The sequence below is a fragment of the Ornithorhynchus anatinus genome, chromosome 8 (genome assembly GCF_004115215.2).
Source record: "Ornithorhynchus anatinus isolate Pmale09 chromosome 8, mOrnAna1.pri.v4, whole genome shotgun sequence".
Lineage (NCBI taxonomy): Eukaryota > Metazoa > Chordata > Mammalia > Monotremata > Ornithorhynchidae > Ornithorhynchus > Ornithorhynchus anatinus.
The window spans coordinates 67,030,488-67,044,454 of record NC_041735.1 but is presented as its reverse complement, the minus strand read 5'-3'; the positions used below and the strand labels follow the sequence as shown (position 1 = coordinate 67,044,454).

General features: G+C 67.1%; 1 protein-coding gene across 1 annotated transcript in view; it reads left to right on the top strand.

Moving 5' to 3' along the window:
- PHF14 (PHD finger protein 14) overlaps positions 1-13,967 on the top strand; it is a 197,696-nt gene that overhangs the window by 30,947 nt on the left and 152,782 nt on the right. The window contains exons 7-10 of the mRNA XM_039912824.1: positions 7,004-7,163; positions 11,435-11,546; positions 12,442-12,579; positions 12,931-13,077. Coding sequence (XP_039768758.1) covers positions 7,004-7,163; positions 11,435-11,546; positions 12,442-12,579; positions 12,931-13,077 — 557 coding nt within the window. The remainder of the gene's footprint in view (positions 1-7,003; positions 7,164-11,434; positions 11,547-12,441; positions 12,580-12,930; positions 13,078-13,967) is intronic.

The following is a 13,967-nucleotide window of genomic DNA, read 5'->3' as shown; positions in this document are numbered from 1 at the left end:
GAACGGCGCCCTGCGCGTAGGAAGCGCTTAACGGATGCCAACGTTATTGTTATTCAGAGGGGGAGGCGGACAGCGGAACGAAACTCTGGCGCCGGTCGTCGACGGAGGGCTAGGGCCATCGGTCCTCCCCGGCACCGCCGTGGCATCGGCCCTCCCCTTCCCGTCTCCCCCTCTCCTCCCGCGGCCTCAGCGTCCGCGGCGTCGGCTGCCGTGCGTGCTCAGGATGTCTCCCTTCGGAAAACGCTCCCTCCCGACTTGCCCTCGGTGGACGCCCCCCCCCCCCCCCCCCCCAGAAAAGGGTCGGCACCCGGAGGTGTTAGGTTTTGAGGCCGTTCCTTCCCGCCGGGCCGGGCGAAGCCGTCCACCCCGGGCTTGCGGTCGGCTGCGGATCTGCGTGCCGCGGAGCCCCGGGGGAGGATCCGGGGGCCGAAGCCGCACGGCCCGGGGCCGGTTCCGGCGTCGGGCCGACGACGGGTCGGGGAAAAGAGCAGTCACGATGACGGTATCCGTTAAGGGCCTACCGCGCGTCGAGCCCCCGTTCTCGGCACCGGGGTAGACAGGTCATTCCGGCTGGACCGAGCCCCTGTCCCGCACGGGGCTCCCAGCCCGAGTAGACGGGGAACGGCCGAAATCACCGACGGAGCCGAGTCCGGTTCGGGAGAACCCAACCGCCCGGGCGGAATGCCAGGCGGTTGACCGGGAGATTTTGTAGAGCGAGGTTCCCCCCGAAACCTAGAAGCCGTGTTACCGCGCAGCCCCGTAATGGTACCGGTAATAACGACGACGCCGGCGTCCGTCAGGCGCTTGCCACGCGCAGAGCACCGTCCTGAGCGCCGGGGGAGATCCGGGGGCACCGGGTGGTCCCGCGTGAGGCCCGCGGCCAATCCCCGTTTTACAGACGGGGTCGCCGGGGCACGGAGAAGTGAAGCGACTCGCCCGCGGTCGCACGGCTGACGAGCGGCGGAGCCGGGAGCCGAGCTCACGACCTCCGGCTCCGGAGCCCGGGCTCCTCCCGCCGGCCGCGCCGCTCCTCCGTCGGGGTTGCCGGGGTAGCGGAGGGCCCCTGTAGTTGTGGGTCAGAAAGGAGGTTGGAATTTAATAGCGGGGACTCCGGCCGCCGAGGTACTCCTTTCGATTCCCCTGGACCTAAAGCGGTTCCGTCGGGACCTGCGGGCTGGCATTCCGCTTACTCCGCGGAAGCGGGCAAGAGGCCGACGGGAGCCGTGCGGGCACCCGCGGACGCTGTGAGGACGACGGTCGTGGTATCGGTTAAGGGCTTACCGCGTGCCGGGCGTCGCGCTGAGCACGGGCAGGTGGGAGGCGATCGGGTTGGACGCCGTCCCTGTCCCGCGGGGGGGGCTCGCGGCCTTAATCCTCATTTCACAGATGAGGTGACCGAGGCCCCGAAAGCGAGGGGGACTCGCCCGAGGTCACCCAGCGGAAGAGGCGGAGCCGGGATCAGAGCCCAGGTCCTTCTGACGTCCGGGCCCGGGCTCTAGCCACAAGGCCTGCTTTACTTCCCTGTGCGCGTACGGGAATCTTTTAAGGACCCCCTCCCCCGGGTACATCTTTTATTTTGGCTCTCGGGGCGCTTTGGGCGTTGGGAGGGTGGTCTGCTGCGTGACCTCGGGCGGGTCACTTCGCTTCTCTGGGCCTCGGTGACCTCAGCTGGAAAGCGGGGATCAAGACCGCGAGCCCCGCGTGGGACCGGGACCGTGTCCGACTCGATTTGCCCGTCTCCACCCCGGCGCTTGGCGTACGGCGCCCGGCCCACGGCGGGCGCTTAAAAAACGCTACCGTCGGCGTCGTCAGAGAAGGGGACCGGGCACCTGCGAATCACGGCCCGGACTTCTCCGGCCGGGCGAGCGAGCCTCCGCGCCCTTTTCTCCGTCTGTGAGAACACCTGGGCCAGGTGATGTCGAGTCCTCTTCCGCCTCCTCGGGACTCCGCTCAAGCGGAGATCCCCCGCCCGATTCCCGGATCGCAATCGTCCGGCCCGAGGCCGCGGCGTTGAAATCTGGGTAAAGGAAGCCGATTCCCGAGACGCCGCCGTCTCTTCTGAGGCGAATCTCGGTCCGTCTGGGTCCGTCCCCGGACCGCCTGGCCTTTCCAGTGGCTAGCCGGGCCTGGAAGAGTCCCTCGCTACTCTCTCGTTCCCGACTTGAGATTCGCCTCGACTCCTAGAAATCCGTAGACTCGTGTCCACTTTAAAAAGAGAGTCGGGGGTTCTTTTTCGCAAAGCTGCCGAACGGGGGACTTCTGAGGCCCGGGAGTGGAAAGGCAGCCTGCGGAATTCGTAACCTCCATTCATCCGTTCATTCGGTAGTATCCGTTGAGCGCTTACTACGTGCAGGGCACCGTACCGAGCGCTCGGAATGAACAAGTCGGCAGCGGATAGCAGATACCGGCATCGTTCCCGTTCACCTCCGCTCCACGGGGCTAACTCCTCTTCTCCGGCCGAGCCGCCCCCGAGGAGAAGCGGCCCCGGGTTCGAGCCTCACCGGTGGCCGCGAAGCGCTCGGTCCCTCCGCCCCCACCTCGTCTCCACCCCGGCCCGCACACTTGGCTCCTCGAACGCCAACCCCCTCATCCCAACTCGGGCTCGTCCGTCTCACCGCCGACCTCCGACCCGCGGCCCGCCTCTGGCCGGGACCGCCTTCCCTCCGCGGATCCCGCAGACGACCACCCTCCCCGTCTCCGGAGCCTTGCTGCGGGCCCGTCTCCTCCGGGAGGCCTTCCCCGACTGCGCCCTCCTCTCCTCTCCTCTCCTCCCGCCCCTTCCTTCCTCCTCCCCTCTTCTCATCCCCCGCGCCGGCCCCGCGGCGCTCGGGTCTCGTCTTCTCCCGCGGCGGCGGCCCTGACCCAGAGCGACTCCGTGGACGCATCTCTCCCGGGAGGCCCCGCCTCCGCCCGCCATCCTGCCGGCAGTGGATCCTTCGGATCCACCGGGTCAGAAACCCGAAAGCGGTTTACCTTCGCCGCCTTCCGCGCAGTCCACTCCAGCGTCCACCCCGGACTCTCTCCCGGGCCGCCGCTGCCCGGCACGGGGGGGTTTCGACCGGTAGCCGACGGCCCGCCCCTCGCCGGCCACCGGCCGGGCCGGGAATGGACCGGACGGGCCTCGGCTTGACCCTCCCCCCGCCCCCGTAGCCGAGACCGGTAGGCGACCGGAAACTCTCCGGGTGCCGCCCTGAGGGGGAAGCGCTTCGGTACGGAGCTGTAGTCTATTATTTACATTCCCGTCCGTCTCCTCCCTCAGACCGCGGACTCCCGGTGGGGCGGGGAGCGCGTCCGTCGACCGTCCTACTCTCCCGGGGGCTCAGCGCGGTGCTCTACGCGCGGCGCTCGGATGGGACCGCTCGAAACCGGCCGACGCCGAGCTAGAGGTCGCGGCGCCCGCCGTCGTTCGCCCCGGCCGCCGCACCGGAGAAGGCGGACGCGGCGGACGTCCAGTGAACGATAGCCCCTTTCGCCCTCCGTCCTCGCCGGGGTACGGAAATCTCTCGTCCGGACTGGCTTTTCGGATCCAGACGGCTCTCCTGTTCGCGCCACGGCCAAGTCCTCGTCTCGGGTCTCTGTAGCCGCGGCACCCGAGCCAGTGGGAAGAGAGCCGTCTCTTCCGTATCTCGAGACGCGCGGGTTTTAGACGGGGAGGTCTCCCGTTGCCCTTGACACGTCGGTTATTTAGCCGAGGCGCTTCGACGGTCAGCGTGCGCCGGTTCCGAGACGGTCTGGTGGCGCGGATGCTCATTCCTCATTTCCGTTGGGGCACGGCGGAGCTGGGTAATGGATCTGGTCCTCGGGGCTATTTCGGTGCCTCGGAAAACTCGAAAAGCTTTAGTGGGGAAGGACTTTTTTTTTTTTTTTTTTTGAGTCAGACGGGCACCTCTCACCTTTTTAGTTTTAGGGTCGTGATTATTATTATGGTATTTGTTTGGCGCACGCCCGCTGCTCTGAACGCTGGGGTAGTTTCGAGATATTCAGGTTGGACGCAGTCCCTGTCCCACGTTGGGCTCAGTCCTCGTTTTACAGGCGAGGAAACCGAGGCCTTGAGGAATGGCGTGTGGCTCAGTGGGACGAGCGCCGGCTTGGGAGCCAGGGGACGGGGGTTCCGACCCCGGCCCCGCCTCTTAACCTCTCTGTGCCTCAGTTCCCTCGTCTGTCAAATGGGGATCCCGACGGCGAGCCCCACGTGGGACAACCCGACGACCTTGCATTTACCCCAGTGCGTAGAACGGTGCTCGGCACGTAGTGAGCGTTTAAATGCCCGAATTGTTATTATTAAGCGACTTGCCCAAGGTCCCACAGCAGACGGGTCGCGGAGCCGGGATGGGAACCCACGTCCTCTGACCCCCCAAGCCCGGGCTCTTGCCGTTAGGCCGCGCTGCTCCTCATCTGGGACCGAACTGGGCGGACCGGCGCGCCTTGAGTGGGACACGTTTCTTGTTTCGCTTTCCTTTAAGCGCTCACACCGTTCGAAGCGCCGGAATTAGTCGCGAGTCCATTAGGCTGGCCGCGGTCCTCGTTCCGCACGGGGCTCCCGGTCAGAGTGGGGATCCTTAATAAACCCGATCTCGTGATGACAGGAACCCCGACCTCTCTAACCGTGTGACGCCTGAAGGGGGAATCGGTCGGTCGGTCCTATTTATTGAGCGCTTTATCGCGTGCGGGGCACTGCAGCGAACGCTCGGGAGAGTGCGGCGCGACAGTTTAACAGACGCGCTCCCCGCCCACGACGAGCTCACGGCCGGGACGAATGCGATGATCACCGGGCTGTTTGCCAGGCGCCCACTGTGTGCCAAGCACCCAACTGGGCGCCGGGGTAGAGCCACCCTTCCCCCGGCCCCACGGCGTCTGGGTGTCCGCGCCCGTGATTTATTTGTTTACGTTCCCGTCTGTCTCCCCCCCCGCGCCGTGAGCTCCTCGCGGGCCGGGAACCGTGCCGGCCGGCTCGGTTAGGTCGTGCCCTCCCGAGCGGTGAGCGCGTAAGCGCGTCGTGGGCGGGGGGACGTGGCTACCGACCTGCTAGATCCACCCCCTCTCAACCGCTCAGTACAGTGCCCCGGGCACGGCGCTCGGTGCACGGAAAGAGCCCGGGCTTGGGAGTCGGAGGTCGTGGGTTCTGACCCCGGCTCCGCCACTCGTCTGCTGGGTGACCTTGGGCGGGCCACTTGACTTCTCTGGGCCTCAGTGACCTCATCTGGAAAACGGGGGTTAAGATCGTGAGCCCCCCGTGGGACAACCCGGTGACCGCGTACCCGCCCCAGCGCTGCCCGTGGGAAGCGCGTAACAGATACCGTGATTATTATTCTCTCATTGAGCGCTTCCCGAGCGCAGCGCTGTGAGGTGAGTGCTTGGGAGCGCGCCGTCCCACGGAGTGGGCAGACACGTCCCCTGCCCGTAAGGGGCTTCCAGCCTAGAAGGGGAGGCGGACGGTCGTGTGAGTGACTGTGACCGAAACCTGCTCTTCCTTTGTTTTTTAGGAAAGCGTCTTTCTCATCCATTCATTCGGTAGCATTTACTGGGCGCTTACTACGTGCAGAGCACCGTACTGAGCGCTTGGACCGGACGGTTCGGCTCACCCCGTTCACGTAACCCTCGCCTCTCTGCTCCGCCGTCCGCCGACTTCCTCAGAGGTGTCTTCCGGCGCCCGTCTGACCCCCCTCCCCGCAAAAATCAAACCCGCGTCCTCTGTCCGCGGAAGAACAGAGGTTCCCCTTCTGGGAAGGGAAATCGCGCAGCGATTTATGGAAGATACATCCCTGGGTCTCCGTCCCGATATTAACGGCTCCGAACGCGCTCCGTTTATATTCAGAGCGGCCCCGAGCGTCGTCGACTGGTTATTCGTGTGATTTATTTTTACTTTTTACACCTCAGTGTGTTTTTCCAAAGCGGAACTGAAAACGTTTCCGTTTTGAAAAGTGCACGTTATTAGAGGCCTGTTCTCTGGTGCTTCGTTTGACCGCCAAACGATGCGGATCGGGCTCCGTCTCGGGGTTCGCCCACCCCGTTGGCCGGGCGGCAGAGGATTTGTAGTGGGGGGCGGGGAGGGCTCGCCCACCGTTTAAAGCCACCCCCTCCGAGGAGAGTTCGAAACGGAGAAGCCCCCGCTCGGGTTTAGCCTAGACGAGAGATGCTCGCCCCCGATTTCAGAGCCTCAGCGAAGGCCCGTCTCCTCCTAGAAGCCTTCCCCGACTGCGCCCTCCTCTCCTCTTCTCCCGCTCCCTTTCTTCATCCCTCCTCCCGGCCCCAAGCGCATACGCGTGTGTCCGTATATCCTGTGATTTCTTTATCTAGGTATACGCACGTCTGTCTCCCCCTCTAGCCCGGGGGCTCGTTGCGGGCAGGGAATGTGTCCGTGTGTGGTTGTGGATGTTTACTCTCCCAAGCGCTTAACGTGATGCTTCGCACGCTCTACGCGCGCCGTGATTGCGACCGGACGGGGTTCGGTAACAGGGTGCCCCGGTAGAACCGGCTCGAGGTCAGACGGGTTCTCTTGGGTTCATTCGGTCGCGGCGATCGAGCGCTGGCAGTGTGCGGAGCCCGATGGAGCGATAAGCGGTCGCGTTCCCTGCCCACGGCGAGCCTCCGGTCTGAGATTTGGGGCGAAGGTTAATTTCTGCTCCGGCCCGGGCCCGGGATCCGTCCCCTTCTAGGGCGTCGTCCGTCCCCCACTTCGGCTGCTGAACCCCGGGCTCCTCCTTTCTCTCTTCGATGTCGCTCTTGCCGGTCCGGACCTCCCGGCTCCACCCCCGGCGCGAAACAGCAGTAGCGAGGGCGGCGGCGGTTAAGCGGGCTTACCGGGGGCCAGGCGCCGAGCGAAGCGCCGGGGTGGAGCCGGGCTCCACGTGGGGCCCGGGGTCCCATCCGGGATGGAGAACCGGGTCCTCCCGGGGCCGGGGAAGGGGCGGTGCGGTCTGGCGGGCGGGGGCCGGGGGCCCGGGGGCCCGGGGGCCCGGGGACTTGAGCCGGCCCCCCCCCCCCCGGGCGCGTCCGCTCACAGGCTGCTACGGCGTGGACGGCGAGAGCGACTCCATCATGAGCTCGGCCTCGGAGAACTCCACGGAGCCCTGGTTCTGCGATGCCTGCAAGTGCGGCGTCTCCCCCAGCTGCGAGCTCTGCCCCAACCAGGACGGCATCTTCAAGGAGACCGACGCCGGCAGGTCAGCGGGCGGACGGACGGTCCGGCGGGTGGAGAGCCGGGCGGGCGGGCGGGCGGGGGTTCAAACCGTCCCCTCCCCCTGCGGCGGATTCTAGTTCGTTCGCTGGGGCGGGTTTAGTGAGCGCTCACCGTAGGCAAAACGCCGTACTGAAGGCTCGGGAGAGGGCGGTGCGACAAGGCTGTGTGACTGTGGGCAGGTCACTTCACTTCTCTGGGCCCCCGTGACCTCATCTGTAAAACGGGGATCGAGCCTCACGTGGGACGACCCCATGACCCTGTATCTCCCCCAGCGCTTTGAACGGTGCTCTGCACGTAGTAAGCGCTTAGCGGATACCAACATTATTAAGGAAGAGACGCGTTCCCCGCCCACAGTGAGTCGACCGCCTAGAGTAGGACTCGAGGGAAACTTTCCGGTGAAAAGTCCCGCCTCGTGTCGCCCCGGTTCGCTTCCGAATCGGCTCGACTTTGAATTTCCCTCACCCGGGCCTCTGGACTCCAGAAGCCACTGGGCACGGGAAAACGGAAAACACCCCGACCGGCCAGAACCGAGCGGCGAAGAGGAGGAGGGTGGCGAGGCGGCGCGGCCCAGCGGATAGAGCACGGGCCTGGGCGTCGGAGGGGCACGGGGGCTAAACGCGCCCACCGACTCTGTCGTGCCGTCCCCTCCCGAGCGCTCAGGACGGCGCTCTGCGCACAGGGAGCGCTCGATCAATACCGTAGATGTCGAGGACAGTGATGCGATCGGTCGATCTTGCCTCTCGCGGGCAGGGAGCGCGCCTGGCGACCCCGTTGTGTCGGACTCCCCCTTGCGCTCAGTAGAGCCCCCTGCGCACGGCAGGTGGGCGATGGGTACCGTTTGATGGGTCGATTATTTGAAGCCCCTCCGGAGTAGTTGGCGGTAGAAACACGTGTGAGTTCAAAAATTAGCAACTCAAAAAAAAAAAAAAAACAAAAACCCGAGCACCAAACTTGGCATAATTCTTAACTAGGTCAGGGCTTGGAGTCTGGTGTGTGGCGTCGGTTTTTCCGTGTCCCCCTTCCTCTCGTTTCTTCCCCTTAATCGACGTCTGTCGTCGGCGCTCGGAGCGGAACGGCCGGTCAGGTAACGGGGGAGATCACCCTTCTCTGATTAGCCGATTCGTCTTAATCACGAGGTTCCCGAAGCCCGCCCGGCTCAACGCGGGCAGCGAGAAGACGTTTCGAAGTGGAACGAAGAGCCACCGAGGACGCCCCTCCGTGGGGCTGGCCTCCCCGCTCTGCGGCTTTTGCGGTTCCCCGGGCCGCTCGGTGCCGGGGTCTCCCTCGAGGGGTGTTGCCGGAGATGAGCTGCTTAGGCGCCCGTCACCCCGAAATGGCAGTTTAAATCCGCGGCACTTGAGCGGGCGGGCACCAAAACGTCTTAAGAGGATGAGCGTGCCGCAGGCGGCCGGCTCGTCGGCTCGGCGGAGATAAACTCCTACGGAGGACGGCGGCGGCCCTTACGCCGGCAGAGCGTGAGACGGAGAAAGACCCGGCAGATCGAAGTGACGGGCGGCGGCTCATCGAAGACGCGTGGCTCTACGTCCGCGCCCCGCGGGACGTCTTCGAGGGGCGTTATGAAACGTGCTCTCGGAAATCTTAAAAGACAACCCCCCCCCGGCGGCTTTTTGTTGGTTGTTCCTCCTCCCGGAGAACCGTAATGCCTCGGAACCGTTCCCCCCCACCGTCCGTATGAAAGAGGCACCCGGCCTTGTTCCGGCCAAACCGGCCTCGTGTGACCACGAACGGAGGCGGCGTGGGACCTCCAAGCGTCTCCGTTCCCGGTGACGCTGAGATTCTGTTACCGAGCTAAGGGAGGTCGAGGACGTTGGCCACGGTCAGCCGTGATTTCCCACCCCTCTCCGTGGCTTCAGCGGAGGAGCTGCGGTTTTTCTTAAAATCTCACGGCGGGTGATCCTCGGCGCGGGATCGTCAGCGTGTCTGGGAGCGGGCAAGGAGGGAGGCGGCAACATTCCAAAGACGAAGCCCAGGCGCGCGGAGGGGAGTTTTCAAAAAGATGTGAATCGGAATGACGAGCCCACCGACGCCTCCCTCGGTTTCGCCTGGGCGTTAGGCGCCGCCGCCCTTCCCGCGGCACGTTCTCTGAGCGCCGTCGGGTAGATGGGGCAGGGGGTGGGAGGGGTGCGCGCTGGAGACGGTAGCGGGCGGAAGGACGGTTCGCCTTTACGGATCGGAAGGGGCATTTGCCTTCTCTGTGTCCGCCCGGGCCCGGGAGGCCCGTCGGATCGATTTGCACGGGTAAGTCTCCAGGTGAACGCCGAGGCCTAGCAGGTCGCCAAAGGAACGAAACGAGAGGCGGAGAAACCCGAGGCGGTCAGCGTTCCTCCTGACCGCCGAGCCCCCGGCGGGTTGATGGCGGCGCCGCCGGCGTCCGTCGAACGCTCGCGACGTGTCAGGCGCTGTCCTGAGCGCTAGGGTAGATGCGAGCCAGGCGGGTCGGACGCAGTCCCCGTCCCCCACGAGGTGTCCATCCCCATTTTACAGAGGAGGCCCAGAGGAGTGGAGCGACGTGTCCGGGGTGGCCCAGCGGACGAGTGGCGGGGCCGGGATCAGAACCCGGCGCCTTCGTTCGTTCGACCGTGTCCCCTGAGCCCTCACCGGGTGCAGAGCACCGTGCTGAGCGGTTGGAAAGTACGGTTCAGCGACAGATAGAGAGCATCCCTACGCGACGACGGGCTCACGGTCTGGAAGGGGGGAGGCAGACGGCGAGACAGGTGAACAGGCGTCAGCGTGAATCAGTAGAATTACAGATACGTACACGTCATCGGTAAAACAGCGTGATGATATGCACAGATATGCACGGGCGCCGTGGGGAGGGACGGGGGGGGGGAGCAGAGGGAGGAGCGCAGGAAGAGGGGGGCTCAGGGCGGGAAGGCCTCCTGGAGGAGGCGAGCTCTCAGTGGGGTCCTACCGGGAGCCAGGTCCGGGCCCTCCCCGCGGAGCTACGCCGCCTCCCGTCCGGGCGCGCGCGGCCCCGCGGGGTCGATCGCGGTCCGTGGGTCTGGACGAATGCGGTCGGGACGCTCGAAGAGCAGCGTGGCCGAGTGGATGAGCGCGGGCCCGAGGGTCGGAAGGCAGGGCCCGAGTCCCGACCCCGCCGCGCGCCTGCGGTGCGCCTGGGGCGAAGCCGCTTGGCCTCCCCGGGTCTCGGCTCCCTCGTCCGTAAAATGGGGATCCGTGTCTCCGTCGAGCGTGAGCCCCACCCGGGACGGGGACCGGATCCGCCCTGACTGACTCGTATCCACCCCGGCGCTCAGGACGGGGCCCGGCCCGTGGCGAGCGCCGAGCGGGTCCTCGATGACCGTACGGATCGTTGTCGTCACTCGAAGGCGACGGATCTCCCGGCCGAGCCGGAGAGAGGCATCCTCCGGAGCCAGAGCCCCGAGGGCGGTTTGAGCGGTCTTCCTGGCCTCCGGGGAGGAGATAGCGAAGGGAGATGAAGGCGGATTATAGAGAGCCCCGTGGCGATAACGATGGCATTTAAGCGCTTACTACGTGCCCGGCACCGTTCTGGGCGCCGGGGTAGCTACGGGGTGACGGATGGGGTTGTCCCACGCGGGGCTCACGCTTCTCATCCCCGTTTTCCAGATGAGGGAACCGAGGCCCAGGAAGGCGACCCGCCCAAAGCCACACAGCCGATAAGCGGCGGAGCCGGGATCGGAACCCACCACCTCCGAGTCCCGAGCCCGGGCTCTCTCCACTGGGCCCCGCTGCTCAGCTCTCGGGGGAGGACAGCAGAACGACGGAACGGCCCCGTTCCCCGCCCACGAGGAGCTTACCGTCTAGGGGGCGGGGGAGGACGGACGTTAACGTGGATAGATGGGTTACGCTCGTCGGCTGGGCGATGTGGGGCGGGCGACCTCCCTTCTCCGGGCCTCCGTTGCCTCGTCCGTCAAATGGGGACGAAGACCGGGGGCCCCGGGTGGGACGGGGACCGGATCCAACCCCGTTACCTTGTATCTGCCGCGGCGCTCAGAGCGGCGCCTGGCACGTGGTAAGCGCTTCGACGAGTACTGTTTCTACTGTCATTACCGTTTCCTCGGGCGGAGGCGGAGGGACCGAGTCCGGGGTGTCGGGCCCTCGGGGTGCGGACCCTCGGTCCCCGCACGCTCCCCCGAGACGTTCGTTCGGCCCGTTCAGTCCTGTCTGCTGGGCGCTTACTACGCGCGGGGCGCCGCGCTAGGCGCCCGGGAGCGTCCGACACGGCCGACGGACGCGTTCCCTGCCCGCCAGGTGGGTTCACATCGTCTGCGCCCTCTACGTGCCCGGAGTGGCCTTCGGGGACATCGACAAGCTGCGCCCCGTCACCCTCACCGAGATGAACTACTCCAAGTACGGAGCCAAGGTAAGGCGGGGTTCGTCCGTCCGGTCATTCGGTCCTATTTGTTTACGGAGCGCTCGGCGCGCGCGGGGCGCCGCACCCGACGCCCGGGACAGGACGATCCGACGGGAAAGAGGGCCGTTCCCCGCCCGCGACGGGCTCGCGGTCCAGGGAGGGGAACGGTTCCCGGGTCCCCTCGTCGAGGCGGGGACCCGTCAGGCGCTTACCGGGTGCCGGGCACCGTACCGAGCGTCGGGACCCGCCCGCGCCCGGGCCCCCGCCCCACGAGGGGCCCGCGGTCTTGGTCCCCGTTTTACGGACGGGGGAACCGAGGCCCGGAGAAGCGAGGGGACTCGCTTAAGGCCCCGGGGCGGGCGAGGGGCGGAGCCGGGATCGGAACCCGTGACCCCGCGACGCCCGGGCTCCGTCCGCCGCGCCGCTCCCGAGGAGCTCGGCGTCCGCCGCGGGCGGAGCGCCGTACCGAGCGCTCGGGGGAGGGCGCTTAGAGCTGAACACGGTCCCCGCCCTCGAGGAGCTGGCGGCCGCGTGCGGGACGCTGCGCCGAGCGCTCGGGGGGACGTGTGACGGTAGGCCCGATGCCCGCCCCCGAGGGAGCTCGGGATCGACCGTGGGCACTCCCGAGCGGGCGGGAGAGCGAGGTGGAGTTGGCGGACCCGATCCCTGGCCCTCGAGGAGCCCGACGGGCGCGGGGCACCGGACCCAACGCTCGGGGGAGCGAAACGGGGTCGGTGGACCCGGACCCTGCCCTCGCGGAACGGACGGCCCGGGCTCCGGCTCCCTGACGTCTCGGCGGGCTTTTTCCCGCAGGGGAGAGGCGGGCGTGGCTGGGGGTGGCGGGGAGGGCGGGGCGGACGCCGACGGGGTGCCGGTGTCCCCCTTGCGCCCGGCGGGCCTCCAGGAATGCAGCTTCTGCGAGGACGCGCGGTTCGCGCGGACGGGCGTGTGCATCAGCTGTGACGCGGGCATGTGCCGGGCCTACTTCCACGTCACCTGCGCCCAGAAGGAGGGGCTGCTGTCCGAAGCCGCCGCCGAGGAGGTAGGGCGGCCCCGGGACCCCCGCCCTCCCGCCCCGGGGACCCCGAGGCCGACGGCCCGCCGCGTTCCCGGGGCGCCGCGGCTCGGCGGAGAGGGCCCGGCCTCGGCGGTCGGGCGTCGCGGTCCGTGACCTCGCCTCCGCCGCCCGTCTGCCGTGCGCCCCTCCGCTTCTCCGGGTCTCGGTTCCCTCGTCCGTAAAACGGGGACGGGGTCTCTCATCCCCACGGGGGACGCCCCGCGGACCCGGTACCGCCCCAGTGCCCGGCGCGCGGCGGCGAGCGCTTAACCGATGCCGTCGTCACGACTGTCGAGCGCTTCCTCTCGTTCCCCCCCGCCCCCCGTCGGACCCCAGGACATCGCGGACCCCTTCTTCGCGTACTGCAAGCAGCACGCCGACCGGCTGGACAGGAAGTGGAAGCGCAAGAACTACCTGGCCCTGCAGTCCTACTGCAAGATGTCGCTGCAGGAGCGGGAGAAGCAGCTGTCGCCCGAAGCCCAGGTGCCGCCGGGGCGGGGGACGGCCGGGGCCGCGGCGGGAACGCGCGGGATCCCCCGCGTTGGGTCCCGGCTCCCCGGGGGCGGGCGGGGGACTCGCCTTGGGGCCGGTCGGCCCTCTGCTTCTCCTCCCTCGCTCAGTCGGGGATAATCGCAACAACGGTGGTGGCCGGGGCATCTGGTAAGCGCTCACCGCGCGCTCGCTCTCCCCCCTTCTGCGCCCTGAGCCCGTCGTCGGGTAGGGATCGTCTCCATCCGTTGCCCGAACCGTACTTTCCAGGCGCTTAGTGCGCTGCTCCGCGCGCCGCGGCAAGCGCTCGATAACTACGACTGAACCGAAGGCACGGAACGACCACCTCGGGGGCGCGTCCCAGCCAGTCGGGTCGGACACGGTCCCCGTCGTCCGTCCACTCGCCAGGACTCCCTGAGCGCTCACTGCGCGCGCGGAGCGCCGTACCGAGCGCTCGGAACGGACGGTCCGGCCGCAGATGGAGACGGTCCCCGCCCTCCGACGGGCTCACGGTCCGATCGGGGGAGACGGACGGACGAGGACGACGGCGATGGATAGAATCGGGGGGCAGAACGGCTCGTTAAAGCAACAGCGAATAAATAGAATCGAGCTGATGTACACCTCGTCGACAAAATAAATAGGTCCCACCCGGGGTCGCAGCCTTCATCCCCACAGGGGAGGGAACCGAGGCCCAGAGAAGGGAAACGACCTGCCCGAGGTCACGCAGCGGACGAGCGGCGGAGCCGGGATCGGAACCCGGGCCCGGGCTCCGTTCGTTGGTTCGTTCAGCGGTATTTATCGAGCGCTCACTGTGTGCAGAGCGCCGTACTGAGCGCTCGGAACGGACAGGTCGGCAACAGAGAGCGACGGTCCCCGCCCTCCGA